The sequence below is a fragment of the Salvelinus sp. IW2-2015 genome, unplaced genomic scaffold (assembly GCF_002910315.2).
Source record: "Salvelinus sp. IW2-2015 unplaced genomic scaffold, ASM291031v2 Un_scaffold1883, whole genome shotgun sequence".
In the NCBI taxonomy this organism is placed as follows: domain Eukaryota; kingdom Metazoa; phylum Chordata; class Actinopteri; order Salmoniformes; family Salmonidae; genus Salvelinus; species Salvelinus sp. IW2-2015.
Genome location: NW_019943245.1, coordinates 81,718 through 97,589, shown reverse-complemented (window position 1 = coordinate 97,589; position 15,872 = coordinate 81,718). Strand labels below are relative to the sequence as shown.

General features: G+C 45.2%; 1 protein-coding gene across 1 annotated transcript in view; it reads left to right on the top strand.

The window, feature by feature from the left end:
- Window positions 1–15,872, top strand: part of LOC139024791 (mucin-2-like) — a 37,575-nt gene that overhangs the window by 4,438 nt on the left and 17,265 nt on the right. Inside the window, exon 3 of the mRNA XM_070439732.1 lies at window positions 4–1,892. Coding sequence (XP_070295833.1) covers window positions 4–1,892 — 1,889 coding nt within the window. The remainder of the gene's footprint in view (window positions 1–3; window positions 1,893–15,872) is intronic.

The window sequence follows — 15,872 nt, the reverse complement described above, 5'->3', positions numbered from 1 at the left end:
CAGTCAGTATCCCACCGTCACCCGACCTTCCCTCGGTCAGTATCCACGTCACCGACTCTCCCTCGGTCAGTATCCACCGTCACCGACCTCTCCTCGTCAGTATCCACCGTCAGCCGACTCTCCCTCGGTCAGTATCCACCGTCAGCCGACCTCTCCCTCGGTCAGTATCCACCGTCAGCCGACTCTCCCTCAGTCGACCCTCCTCAGTCAGTATCCAACGTCAGCCGACCTCCTCTTCAGTCAGTATCCACCGTACCCGACCTCTCCCTCGTCAGTATCCACCGTCACCCGACCTCTCCCTCGGTCAGTATCCACCGTCACCGACCTCTCCCTCGTCAGTATCCACCGTCACCCGACCTCTCCTCGGTCAGTATCCACCGTCAGCCGACCTCTCCCTCGGTCAGTATCCACCGTCACCCGACCTCTCCCTCGGTCAGTATCCACCGTCACCCGACCTCTCCCTCGGTCAGTACACCATCAGCCGATCTCTCCCGTCAGTATCCCCGTACCCGACCTCTCCCTCGTCAGTATCCACCGTCAGCCGACCTCTCCTCGGTCAGTATCACCGTCACCGACCTCTCCCTCGTCAGTATCCACCGTCACCGACCTCTCCCTCGTCAGTATCCACGTCAGCCGACTCTTCCCTCGGTCAGTATCCACGTCAGCCGACCTCTCCCTCGTCAGTATCCAACATCCGCGACTCTCCCTCAGTCAGTATCCACCGTCAGCCGATCTCTCCCTCGTCAGTATCCAACATCAGCCGACCTCTCCCTCAGTCAGTATCCACCGTCAGCCTCTCTCCCTCGGTCAGTATCCAACGTCAGCCGATCTCTCCCTCGGTCAGAATCCAACTCAGCCGACTCTCCCTCAGTCAGTATCCACCGTCAGCCACCTCTCCCTCAGTCAGTATCCACCGTCAGCCGCCTCTCCCTCAGTCAGAATCCAACGTCAGCCGACCTCTCCCTCAGTCAGTATCCAACGTCAGCCGACTCTCCCTCAGTCAGTATCACCGTCAGCCGACCTCTCCCTCAGTCAGTATCACCGTCAGCCGACCTCTCCTCAGTCAGTATCCACCGTCAGCCGACCTCTCTCTCAGTCAGATCACGTCAGCGCTTCCCTCGGTCAGTATCCACCGTCAGCCGACCTCTCCTCGGTCAGTATCCACCGTACAGCCGACCTCTCCCTCGGTCAGTATCCACCGTCAGCCGACCTCTCCCTCGGTCAGTATCCACCGTCAGCCGACCTCTCCCTCAGTCAGTATCCACGTCAGCCGACCTCTCCCTCGGTCAGTATCCAACGTCAGCCGATCTCTCCCTCGGTCAGTATCCACGTCAGCCGACCTCTCCCTCGGTCAGTATCCACCGTCAGCCGACCTTCCTGGTCAGTATCCCCGTCAGCCGACTCTCCTCGGTCAGTTCCACTCAGCCGACCTCTCCCTCAGTCAGTACACGTCAGCCGATCTCTCCTCGGTCAGTATCCAACGTCAGCCGATCCTTCCCTCGGTCAGTATCCAACGTCAGCCGATCTCTCCCTCAGTCAGTATCCACCGTCAGCCAACCTCTCCTCAGTCAGTATCCACCGTCAGCCGACCTCTCCCTCAGTCAGTATCCAACGTCAGCCGACCTCTCCCTCAGTCAGTATTCACCGTCAGCCGACTCTCCCTCAGTCAGTATCACCGTCAGCCGACCTCTCCCTCAGTCAGTATCCCCGTCAGCCGACCTCTCTCTCAGTCAGTATCCACCGTCAGCCGACTCTCCCTCAGTCAGTATCCAACGTCAGCCGACCTCTCCTCGGTCAGTATCCACCGTCAGCCGACCTCTCCCTCAGTCAGTATCCACCGTCAGCCGACCTCTCCCTCGGTCAGTATCCACCGTCAGCCGACCTCTCCCTCGGTCAGTATCCACCGTCAGCCGACCTCTCCCTCAGTTAAGTACCTTTTCCCTTCTTATCCAAGCTGGGATAAAATGTGTTTCGTTACGCTCACATTATATCAGCAAACCTCTGTTCATGCTTTGTTTGAACACATTGCTTTTCAGTTGTTGCTCCAAATGTCACCCAGAGCCAATATCAATAGCTCTGGTAAATCCTAACTAACCTGGCCAGGCCTTGTAGAAAAACATAGAGCCTATGGCTCTGGTAAACCTAACCTGGCCAGGCCTTGTAAGAACAACATAGAGCCTATGGCTCTGGTAATCCTAACCTGGCCAGGCCTTGTAAGAACAACATAGAGCCTATGGCTCTGGTAAATCCTAACCAACCTGGCCAGGCCTTGTAAGAACAACATAGAGCCTATGGCTCTGGTAAATCCTAACCTGGCCAGGGCCTTGTAAGAACAACATAGAGCCTATGGCTCTGGTAAATCCTAACCAAACTGGCCAGGCCTTGTAAGAACAACATAGAGCCTATGGCTCTGGTAAATCCTAACCTGGCCAGGCCTTGTAAGAACAACATAGAGCCTATGGCTCTGGTAAATCCTAACCAAACCTGGCCAGGCCTTGCCTTGTAAGAACAACATATCAGGGAATCAATGGCTCTTCTGTCATAGCTGGGAACCTTTACTCTTTTATTTGCATGGTTTATCAGCAAAGTTAATTATTACACCGTCTTTAAGAGAGCTGTGTGTGTGTGTGTGTCAGTCAGTGTGTCTTTGTACAAATAGACAGGTGGGCTGTGGAAATGGCATTTTGTCTCCTTTCAAATCAATTTCTCATTCATATAGTGCCCTGTTGGAAAGCAATGTTAAGCTTAACACATGCCATGTTTTCCCTTCTAAGATGAACTATGAAGTGTTTATAACGACACTGGTTATGACTGAGGGTGTCATAAGGGATGTCATAGCCTAAACCTTGTGCACAAAATTCCTGCAATCTAGGCTATGTCACAACACATGAGTCATGTATTGAGTAGGCAATGGCATAAATCCTCTCCTTTCCTCAGAATCTTAGTGTGTGTGTGTGTGTGTGTGTGTGCGCGTGCGCGTGTGTGTGTGTATGCATGTGTCACTGTGAGTAAGTAAGGGAATGCAGCGGATGTCTCTCTCTTGTCCAATAAGACATACAAACAGGATTTTCTCTTCTTTGACATGTTGCCCTGTGTGTTTGGAGTGAAAGAGGATCCCATTGAACTACATTGATGGTGTGAGGACCAGGTTAAACCTTGAGAGAGGTCAAAGTGATGTCTTTCGGGCATCATATTTCACATAATGACTTTTTATCTCCCCTCCCTGACCTGTCTCCTTCCTTTTGTTTCATGACAGTCTGTGTCTATCTTGTTCCCTTTCTCTTGCTTCATGGCTTCCTTATATGGAATCAGAGCAGTCAAAGACAGTGATGTCATCTCCAGCATCATATTTTACATAATTTAATGGCGTTACTGCTCCCCCTGTTGCTCCGTGGCATTCCTTATTTTTTTATTTAAATATTTTTGTACTTTTACCCCTTTTTCTCCCCAATTTTGTGATATCCAATTGGTAGTTACAGTCTTTTCCCATTGCTGCAACTTCCCTTCTGACTCGGGAGAGGCGAAGGTCGAGAGCCACGACCCTGCCAAGCTGCACTGCTTGCTTAACCCGGAAGCCGGGACACCAATGTGTCGGAGGAAACACCTTCCAGCTGGCGACCAAAGTCAGCTTGCAGGTGCCCGGCCCGCCACAAGGAGTCACTAGAGTGCGATGGGAATAAGAAATCCCAGCCAGCCAAACCCTCCCCTAACCCGGACAACGCTGGGCCAATTGTGCACCACCTCATGGGTCTCCCGGGCACGGCCGGCTGTGACACAGACTGGGTTCGAACCCGGGTCTGTAGTGATGCCTCAAGCACTGCGATGCTATGCCTTAGATCACTGCGCCACTCAGGAMGTCCTGCTCTGTGGCGTTCTGATAGTCAGAAATATGCCTACATGGTCATAAGGACAGACATCATCTTTCACATGTAATGTTTTTGTCTTTATTTGATCTGTGCTCCTTTCGTTGTGCTGTGTGTGTGTGTGTGTGTGTGTTTTTGCTTCTCTTTCCTCCTGCTCCATGGTAGTCTCATACAGAATCAGAGATTATCGTTGTAGACTGCACTGATTCATTGTACAGAGTTTGTTACAAAGGAGACAGTATACACTATTGTCTCCCTGTCTTTCCAAGGGAGATGTCTTGGAGATAGAAGACTGAGCTTATTTGGGTCACTCCCTGCTTGTGTGAGCTATGGATCGCAGTACCCTAACACTACTACTACTACTCTAACCAACCTTCCAGAATACATGGATGCTTCTAGATAAGAGATTGAAAAAAGAGGAACGGAATCTTGTTTTCTCACATCCAATACTTCAGCCGTTCTCTCCTGTCTTGTATTTCCTCATGAATTACCCACAATGCAAATGGACGGCTGCCAGAGGAGGAGGCAGCGTTAGAACAGAGAGGCAGTTATTTGATATTTCCAGCATAGACTACTAGGCTAACCAACTAGTGTAAAACAGATGGATGTGTGTCTCATTAATTGAAGGCTGTTTGTGGCAACACTCCTAACATGGCTACTTATGTGGTGAGATTGTAGTCTACTTTCCTAGATAAATATTGTTTACGTACACAGAAAATACAGGGCGAATGATGGCGCTCCAGTGGATAGCTGCTGTCCTTACAAGCTCCTGACCAATTCTGCTATTTAGTGTGTTTCAAAAATGAATAGAAAATTACATACAATTTCCGTCATCATTTCCTATGACCCGAAAACAGCTTCTGGACATCAGTATAGCGATCACTAACCTCGATTTGGATGAAGATTTTTTTTTACTTCAATGAGTCGGCAGCTGTGGATGTTCTGCTCATTTCCGGACCAGGCCCTAATCCCTGAGACTCGATAGAGGAAGAGACCTTGCAAACGAGTGGGCTCCCTGACGAGACTACGTCGTTGAGTTAATAAACTGCCTCTACTCTCCGTTCTATTGGAGAATGTACAATCACTGGAGAATAAACTGGATAAGCTCCGTTCGAGACTATCCTATCAATCGGACCTAAAGAACTGTAATATCCTATGTTTCTCTGAGTTGTGGTTGACAAAGACATAAATAATATACAGTACCAGTCAAAAGTTTGGACACACCTACTCATTCACAAGTTTTTCTTACATTTTTTACTATTTTCTACATTGTAGAATAATAGTGAAGACTTCAAAAACCATGAAATAACAAATATGGAATCATATAGTAACCAAAAACACCAAAGTGTAAAAAAATATATAATATATTTTATATTTGAGATTCTTCAAAGTAGCCACCTTTTGCCTTGACAGCTTTGCACACTCTTGGCATTCTCTCAACCAGCTTCGCCTGGAATGCTTTTCCAACAGTCTTGAAGCAGTTCCCACATATGCTGAGCACTTGTTGGCTGCTTTTCCTTCACTCTGAGGTCCAACTCATCCCAAACTATCCCAATTGGGTTGAGGTCAGGTAATTGTGGAGGCCAAGTCATCTGATGCAGCACTCCATCACTCTCCTTCTTGATCAAATAGCCCTTACACAGCCTGGAGGTGTGTTGGGTCATTGTCCTGTTAAAAAACAAATGATAGTCCCACTAAGCGCAAACCAGATGGGATGGTGTATCACTGCAGAATGCTGTGGTAGCCATGCTGGTTAAGTGTTCCTTGAATTCTAAACAAATCACAGACAGTGTCACCAGCAAAGCACAATCACAGTCTGCACCTGTAGTTAACGAAGCATTTGACAAATACATTCGATTTGAATGAATACTTGTCCTTTATATAACGTGTTTATTAACAAGACCAAATGTAAATAATGGAAGTACGCCAGACAGTAAGTCTTCAGGCTATGACACATTGGCTGAGAGAAAAGTATGTTGAGGGAAAAGAAAACGAGCAAGAGGAAAGTAAACCCAAACTGAACGCATCTGACCTAGGGCTGATCTAGTTCACCTAGGGCTGATCTAATTCACCTAGYGCTGATCTAATTCACATAGGGCTGATCTAATTCACCTAGGGCTGATCTAATTCACATCTAAATCACCCAGGGCTGATCTAATTCACATCTAAATCACCCAGGGCTGATCTAATTCACATCTAAATCACCCAGGGCTGATCTAATTCACATCTAAATCACCTTTTGGCTGATCTAATTCACATCTAAATCACCCAGGGCTGATCTAATTCACATCTAAATCACCTTTTGGCTGATCTAATTCACATCTAAATCACCTTTTGGCTGATCTAATTCACATCTAAATCACCTAGGGCTGATCTAATTCACATCTAAATCGCCTTTTGGCTGATCTAATTCACATCTAAATCACCTATGGCTGATCTAAATCACAAAAATGACACATGCAATATCCATATCGTAAGATCCATATCGCATGCAATATTTTGAAATGCTGTTTTTTATAGTTCACTCCGTTTGTCGTCTTTCCCGCTCTCCTCTTGCATCTGCTTCCCCCCCACCCCTCAAGCAGCGCAGTTCTTCCTCCTCGCTGTTTGATTCACTAAGTTTAGAGATCTCTGTTACTACTGGTACACTTGCTGAAATGAGAGGAGGTGCTGTATGGCTCGGCTGTAACTGTCAGGTCACAGTTTGTGCTGACTTAGCGTTCTCTTCTTTGTTGGTGTGTGTGCGTGTGTGCACAGCCGGTTGGACGGACGGTGGGTGAGATTGTGTGGAGTCTCTTTTGTGTGAGTGTGTTTTGATAAAGGGGGGGGGGGGGCACTGCCTGGGAGGAGGGAGGTAGATTTGATTAGTTTATACTTTTGTGGGGCTCTGAATGAGTGAAGGTCACTGTAGATGTTAATCGAATCACTTTTTGTCTGTCTGTAGCGGGTGGAGTTTGTGTGTGTAATAGTGCCAACGACTAGTTTCTGGGTAATTTGCGGGTGGCAGAGTGCCAACACGGCCTGACACCCTTTTTTAGTTTAGAGCGAGAGAGAGAGAGAGCAAGAGGGAGGCCTAGTCAACTGCTGCCAGTTGAATGAGGTCATGAATGAATGAATGAATGAGGATCTGTAAATGAGTGAACTAGAAACATGTTGATTTGGTAGGCTACACGTAGAAACGTCATTCAAGTACAGATTTCATTACTACTTTACTACTGTGTTGTCGGAGCCACGTTTGTTGGGTCACTTGMAAAGAATAGTCTTTCTAATCAATTGCTGTCAAGAGGACAGGTGTACTGAATTAACCATATCAACATTCCCAGTTTATGGGAGGGACTGTGCTTGTCTATGTGCTGTTTCCTTCAGCCAATCGAGAGGTCAGTGAAACATGACCTAATTGTTAAACCAATGAGTTTGAACAAATACAACTACAGATAAATAGAGAGGGCGTGTCTCTCCACAGGCAGCATCGCGTGCTGGTAAATGAACCCAATGAGTCTCACGCAACGACGGTTGCGTTTGAACAACCGGGTTTGAAAGCTGAGCCGTCTCACACGTACTGTAACACTTCTTGTGTTGCTCTATACCTCACAAGCGGTCGGTAGATGAAGCTAAGCGGGTTCTTCTACATAGAAAGACCATAGTGGAATCCCAGGGCACCCCATAGTGTCTAATAGCTGTAAGGGGGTCTTCTACATAGAAAAAAAGACCATAGGAAACTCCAGCAGGAATATAGTGCTCTTATAAATATGCGTAGTGCATGGGTGCTCTAACATAGAAGATCATAGTAAATCCCAGGACATAGTGTCTATAATACTGTAGGGGTTCTTTCTACATAGAAGACCATAGGAAATCCCAGGACACATAGTGTCTATAATACTGTAAGGGGCTTCTTCTACATAGAAGAACCATAGTAAATCCCAGGACATAGTGTCTATAATACTGTAAGGGGGTTCTTCTACATAGAAAACATAGGATATCCCAGGACATAGTGTCTATAATACTGTAAGGGGTTCTTCTACATGAAGATCATAGGAATATCCCAGGACATAGTGTCTATAATACTGTAGGGGTTCTTCTACATAGAAGATCATAGGAAATCCCAGGAGAGCATAGTTGTCATAATACTGTAAGGGGTTTTCTACATAGAAAAAAGACCATAGGAAATCCCAGACATAGTGTCTATAATACTGTAAGGGGCTCTTCTACATAGAAGATCATAGGAAATCCCAGGACATAGTGTCTATATACTGTAGGGGGCTCTTCTACATAGAAGATCATAGGAAATCCCAGGTCATAGTGTCTATAATACTGTAAGGGGTTTTCTACATAGAAGTCATAGGAAATCCCAGGACATAGTGTCTATAATCTGTAAGGGGTTTTCTCATAGAAGTCATAGGAATCCAGGACATAGGTGTCTATAATACTGTAAGGGGTTCTTCTACATAGAAGCATTAGGAAATCCAGGACATAGTGTCTATAATACTGTAAGGGGCTCTTCTACATAGAGATCATAGGAAATCCCAGGACATAGTGTCTATAATACTGTAGGGGGCTCTTCTACATAGAAGATCATAGGGAAATCCCAGTCATAGTGTGTATTAATATGTAAGGGGTTCTTCTACATAGAAGACACATAGGAATCCAGGACATAGTGTCTATAATACTGTAAGGTGTTCTTCTACATAGAAGACCATAGGATATCCCCGGACATAGTGTCTTATAATACTGTAAGGGGTTCTTCTACATAGAAGATCATAGAAATCCCAGGACATAGTGTCTATAATACTGTAAGGGGTTCTTCTACATAAAAATCATAGGAAATCCCAGGACATAGTGTCTATAATACTGTAAGGGGTTCTTCTACATAGAAGACCATAGGAAATCCCAGGACATAGTGTCTATAATACTGTAAGGGGTTCTTCTACATAGAAGATCATAGGAAATCCCAGACATAGTGTCTATAATACTGTAAGGGTTCTTCTACATAGAAGACCATAGGAAATCCCAGGACATAGTCTCTACAATACTGTAAGGGGTCTTGTACATAGAAGATCATAGTAAATCCCAGTCATAGTGTCTCTATAATACTGTACGGGGTTCTTCTACATAGAAGGTCATAGGAAATTCCCAGGATCATAGTGTCTATATACTGTAAGGGGTTCTTCTACATAGAAGACCATAGGAAATCCCAGGACATAGTGTCTATAATACTGTAAGGGGTTCTTCTACATAGAAGATCATAGGAAATCCCAGGACATAGTGTCTATAATACTGCAATAAGCTCACATAGTTGCTGTCTCAAACTCCAAACGCCACACAGTTGTCGCTGACTAGTTGTATATTAATTACCCACTGAGCAAACCATTTCTGTACTTATTACAGCATACAAATCATTAAAATCCAGWTGGAAAATATTTCCACAAGAAGCAACCTAATATCACACAGTCAAGCTCTCCAGTCATTTAGTAAGTRCACCATTTATACATTTTTATCAAGTTATTGTTTTGGCGGACCTTATTTTTTTATTGCCATTTGTCAGTAAAACTCATGAATGCAACAGTTTTATATCCAATAGTTTTGTGTTCTACTTGTAGCCCTGGTTGTCCTTTAAAGGAAATGGTAAAACACTTCATTGTGAGGCTCAATATAAAGGCTGGACATGCAGATAAAGGAAAGTCTGATACATGAAAATACAATTTTTTTCTGGGGTCTCGGGACTGATAGGGTTAAGACTGGGTGTGTCTCAACTGGCACCTTGTTGCCTATATAGTGCACTAGACACCATAGGGCTCTGGTCAAATGTAGTACACTATGTCGTGAATAGGGTGTCACTTTGGATGCAGACAGTCTGTGACTGTTATCTCTACGCTGCTTTTCTCTCTGGCCTGTCAGGCAGAATGCCCTTCCCAGCAGTATTCTGAATAGACTTTTTCTTTCACTGTGTGTCTGTGTGTGTGTGGCAGATAGCCTAGCGGTCAAGAGCTTTGTGCCAGTAACCYWAAGGTCGCTGGTTTCAATCCCGAAGCCGACTATCTGTGTTACTTTGAGCAAGGCACTTAACCATAATTGCACCTGTAAGTCTCTGGATAAGAGCGTCTGTAAAATTACTAATATGTGTGTGTGTGTGTGTGTGTGTGTGTGTGTGTATTGTGCATGTAAAAGGTTTTAATGATGTTATGGGGATGAATTATGACCCTAATTAAACTGTCAAACTCTCTATCTCTCTCTCTCTCTTTCCCTCTCTCTTTCCATTCCTCCCTCTCTCTTCCTCTCTCTCTCTTTCCATTCCTCCCTCTTCCTCCCTCTCTCTTCCTCTCTCTCTCCCCCGTCCTCTCTCTGGTGTCGACTGTCTCTGACGCTTTGAAATGACATTAGAGACCTACACACTTTCCTTTGAGGGTATAAGAGTAGTACATAGCTTCTCTGCAAAGTAAACATGAAGCACGATAAATATTTTGACTCGTCTACACCACCGCCAGCCCAGCCGAGTCCACAACCATTCAAACCACCATTCATTAAAGTCGCTTCGTTTTCACTGCTGCATTATTCATTCATCCCACAGAACGGAGCACGTCAACTGAAATCTGGCCAGTATTGACTAAAGTCTCCCCAGTGGATCTATAGCCATGTTTGGTGTCTCGAGCTCCAGCTGTGCTTTGAAATCCCACTCGCTTGACTGTACACTTGAATATGATGTGTTCCAAACAGCACCCTATTTCTTACACCACTGGACCTGGTCTAAAATAATGCACTACGTACATAAGGACTATGCGGCCATTTGTGACGTGTCCCTTCAAGTAGGGCTCTTGATATTTGTAATTCTGCCTCTGTTAGATGGATCAATATTTCTTTCTCCGACTGCCGCTTGTGGATAATTTAAGTTTTGATGACTTTGTAGTGCTGGTCGCTGTATTGATAATCTATTAGGATGAGACTACTGCTCACTGACTCCTTGGCTTGCACGTATGTTATTTAAACCTATTGTGCTGCTCACTGCTGCTGCAGCAAAGGATTGTGGTTCTGGAAGGCTGGTGTGTATTTCTCATGTTTAATCTACTAATCGTTAGTGCTGGGAATTGCCAGGGGCTTCACAATATGATATTACAAAACGTATTATTATCAAGATACTATTATTCTATATGTATTGTGATTCGATACTGTGATTTTATTGCGATTCGATGTTCCAAACACATTACTCACCATATGTCTGCTGCAGAGGGACAAGACAGAGCCATGAGAAAACAACTAGTTTTGATCAGTCATGGAAATAAATGTGCTGAAAACAAATTGTCTCCCTATTTAAAAAGATGGAGAACAAGCTATGAAGGAAAAATACTGGAGTTTTGGTACAGGTACAGCAAACTAGAGCAAAAATATTATTGCGATATTGTCAATACATTACGATATATCATAAAAATTAATATCCCGATATGTAACTGTAACGATTTGTTGTTGTTGTTGCCCCATCACTGCTAATCATTTTGACCTTTGTCATTGAGTTGTTTAAGTGTTAGGCCTAGTATAATTTCAGAAAATAGTTCCTGATTTAAAGGTAAGCATAGTGTGTATTGGAGAGGCAAATCTGAACACCCCAGTCGTCATCACTACCACGATGCCGTTTTTCTGTACGGCTGCTGTATTATTCATAACAAGGCTTTTCTGACATCTGCAGGAGGAGAGCGGGGGGCGACGAGCAAAATGTCGCAGTCTCTGAGCGGAGGGGGATTTGTGTTTTTCATTTTGATGAGTGACACTAGTAGCTATAAATTGAAGAGAATTCCCGAGTCACAGGAACTCTCACTGCAATGGGATGACAGTCTGGCTGGCAGACAGACGACCTGTGGAATGAATGAATGGGTCGCCAGGCAGACACCGATCTCATTTCAGTCTGAGGGAAAGGGGGATTCCTAGTCAGTTGTCCTACTGAATGAATTCAACTGAAACGTGTCTTCCGCATTTAACCCAACCCCTCTGAATCAGAGAGGTGGGGGGGGGCTGCCATAATCGACATCCACGTCTTCGGCGCCCGGGGAACAGTGGATGGGGATTGGTTTATGTGTCTCTCTCTGTTTCTGTCTTTGTGTCTGAGCTGTAGCAGCAGAGACCTGTGCTGGCTCTACCTGTCTGGCCTCAGAGAGAGCAGGAAGTAGTGTGAGGATGTCTGGATTCATCACACACAGGGATGTAAAGCAGCCCAGGTCTGTCCCTATGACATGACACTTACCAGATGCCTTGATCCAAAGCCACAGGGAGTGCTATTGCAATAATGTCCGGGGGGGGTAAAAAAATACAGTGTTCGTTGTTTGCAGTAACTGCTTTGTTGTTGTGAAATTCCAACGGACGAGGCAGTTTCACCATTAAGGATTTCAACTTTAAAAGCACACGCATGCACACAAGGGAGTTATGACTTTGCTGTATTCAAACGGCACTGACTGCAAAGGACTGAGGGAGTGTTTACGCTGTCCTTGGCAGGGAGCAGTTCCTGACAAACTGTTGTTCCCGACGGACTGTTGTTCCTGACGGACTGTTGTTCCCGACGGACTGTTGTTCCCGACGGACTGTTGTTCCCGACGGACTGTTGTTCCCGACGGACTGTTGTTGCTGCCGACGAACACACAACCCAGGAAAAGGGAAATCGTACTATTGGATCTGGCTCTGCTGTTTGTGGTCGTCTCTGTTTTTCTCTGCTATAGTCTCATCAAAACTCTCTTTCCTTTGGCTTTGAGTCTGGATGCTATTGCTGACGGCCTGGGCTTCAGGATACAGTCAATCAGTGAGCTTTGAGCTGCTCATTCAAACCACACCCCCTGCTCTCTCATGCTTTTCAGTCTCTGTGGGGTCACAGCCATCTGGCAACCACTGCGTGCGTTTGTGTGTGTGCGTGCATGCGTGCGAGAGAAAGAGAGAGAAGTAAGCCTGTGTGTGTGTGGTCTGTGTGAGAAGGTAGCCTAGCGGTTAGAGTGTTGGGCGAGTAACCGAAAGGTCACTAGTTTGAATCCCAGAGCCGACAAGGTTAAGAATCTGCCGATATGCCTGGACAATGGTGACCCAACTCTCCGAGGGTGTCTCTAAGACTTGGGATATGCAAAGAAGAACACATTTCCAATTCACACATGTACATTGTGAAATAGGACACATATATAAACACCCAGCAAATAATTATTACATCAAAACCCATACTCACAAAGAGTCTCAGTTTTGGCTTTAGATCATACTGATTGTGATTTATATGGAGCGGGACCTGGGGCCATATGTAACAAACATCTCAGGGTAGGAATGCTGATCTAGGATCAGGTCCTTCCTGTCCATGTAATGCTTTTCATTACGATATAAAYGTAAAACTGATGTTAAWTCAGCACTCCCACTCTGAGAGGCTTGATACATAGTAGGCCCCTGATCCTAATCCAAGATGCTTTTTGAATACGTGCTCAGGAAAGATGCACAGAATGTATTCTGAATGTTCATCCTCAGGTTTCAGTATATAGACCTAGATAGTGGTTCAGTATATAGGCCTAGATAGTGGTTCAGTATATAGGCCTAGATAGTGGTTCAGTATATAGACCTAGATAGTGGTTCAGTATTTAGACCTAGATAGTGGTTCAGTAGATAGGCCTAGATAGTGGTTCAGTAGATAGGCCTAGATAGTGGTTCAGTATATAGGCCTAGATAGTGGTTCAGTATATAGACCTAGATGTGGTTCAGTAATATAGACCTAGATAGTGGTTCAGTATATAGGCCTAGATAGTGGTTCAGTTATAGGCCTAGATAGTGGTTCAGTATATAGACCTAGATAGTGGTTAGTATATAGACCTAGATAGTGGTTCAGTATATAGGCCTAGATAGTGGTTCAGTATATAGGCCTAGATAGTGGTTCAGTATATAGGCCTAGATAGTGGTTCAGTATATAGACTAGATGTTTAGTCTATAACCTAGATAGTGGTTCAGTATATAGGCCTAGATAGTGGTTCAGTATATAGGCCTAGATAGTGGTTCAGTATATAGACCTAGATAGTGGTTTAGTATATAACCTAGATGTGGTTCAGTTATAGGCCTAGATAGTGGTTCAGTATTTAGACCTAGATAGTGGTTCAGTATATAGGCCTAGATAGTGGTTCAGTAATAGGCCTAGATAGTGGTTCAGTATATAGGCCTAGATAGTGGTTCAGTATATAGGCCTAGATAGTGGTTCAGTATATAGGCCTAGATAGTGGTTCAGTATATAGGCTAGATAGTGGTTCAGTAATTAGGCCTAGATAGTGGTTCAGTATATAGGCTAGATAGTGGTTCAGTATATAGGCCTAGATAGTGGTTCAGTAATAGGCCTAGATAGTGGTTCAGTATATAGCTAGATAGTGGTTCAGTATATAGGCCTAGATATGGTTCAGTATATAGGCCTAGATAGTGGTTCAGTATATAGGCTAGATAGTGGTTCAGTATATAGGCCTAGATAGCGGTTCAGTATATAGGCCTAGATAGCGGTTCAGTATATAGGCCTAGATAGCGGTTTCAGTAGATAGGCCTAGATACGCCAGTAGATAGGCCTAGATAGCGGTTCAGTAGATAGGCCTAGATAGCGGTTCAGTAGATAGGCCTAGATAGCGTTCAGTAGATAGGCTAGATAGCGGTTCAGTAGATAGGCCTAGATAGCGGTTCAGTAGATAGGCCTAGATAGGCGGCTCAGTAGAATAGGCCTAGATAGGGCTCAGTAGATAGGCCTAGATAGCGGCTCAGTAAGATAGGCCTAGATAGCGGCTCAGTAGATAGGCCTAGATAGCGCTCAGTAGATAGGCCTAGATGCGGCTCAGTAGATAGGCCTAGATAGCGGCTCAGTAGATAGGCCTAAGATCGCGCTCAGTAGATAGGCCTAGATAGCGGCTCAGTAGATAGCCTAGATAGCGGCTAGTAGATAGGCCTAGATAGCGGCTCAGTAGATAGGCCTAGATAGCGGCTCAGTAGATAGGCCTAGATAGCGGCTCAGTAGATAGGCCTAGATAGCGGCTCAGTAGATAGGCCTAGATAGCGGCTCAGTAGATAGGCCTAGATAGCGGCTCAGTAGATCGGCCTAGATAGTGAATCAATCTTGGGGGACTTCAAATCCTCTTACCGTAGCGGGCTGGGTATCTGTTTCAGTAGAGCTGTTGAGCTGAACTTCCCGTAATATAATCTGTCTGGTAATTCTGCTATGTCTGAGCCTAGTGCAGTGGATCTCAATCCTGGTCCTGGGGCCCAAAGGGGTGCACATTTTAGTTTTTGTCCTAGACAGACACAGTTGTTTAAATAGGTGTGAAGTGCTAAGGCAAAAAACAACAATTGCACCCATTTGCGCCCCAGGACCAGGATTGAGATCCACTGGCCTAGAGTCTAGAACCATCCTTCTCATGGTGATCTTGGGCTGGCCAGATCAAGGGACAGTTGGCTAGTATTGGAATTTCAGCTGGTTTGTGTTTTTTTGTTTTATTTGATTGTTTGTGTGTGTTGTGTGGTGTGAGTGTGTGTGTGTTGTGTGAGCGTGTGTGTGAGCGTGTGTGTGAGTGTGTGTGTTGAGCGTGCGTTTGTGTGTGAGTGTGTGTGTGTGTCTTATCCTGGCCAGGTTGAATCAAGGGAAAGACTGATGAGGAGAGTTTGTGGGTATTGGAAGCCGTAGCTGGTGGGTTTTTCCTCTGATTACCATGGATGCTTTCAGTATTCGGTATGTTTCTGTCTGATGTAGGAGACATTTTGTAGATCTCCATATTTTTTCAATTGTCCCCCAAAAATTGTTTTCATTTCCGTGTATGATTTTTGAATGTTTCTCGATGTTCTGCCAGCTTGTTTCCAGGTGTTTGCCACTCTCCTAGCCATGCCTGGTTCTGACTCCTCTGATCTCTCTCTACCAGTAACACACTGACTACAACTCCCGCGCATCCCGATCCAGTTGTTCTCCAGATGGTCCGTGATGATTAGGGGCCTTTTGGAAACCATCACACCGGCCCAAATGCTCCGCAGCTGGGAACTCTTGGTTGTTGA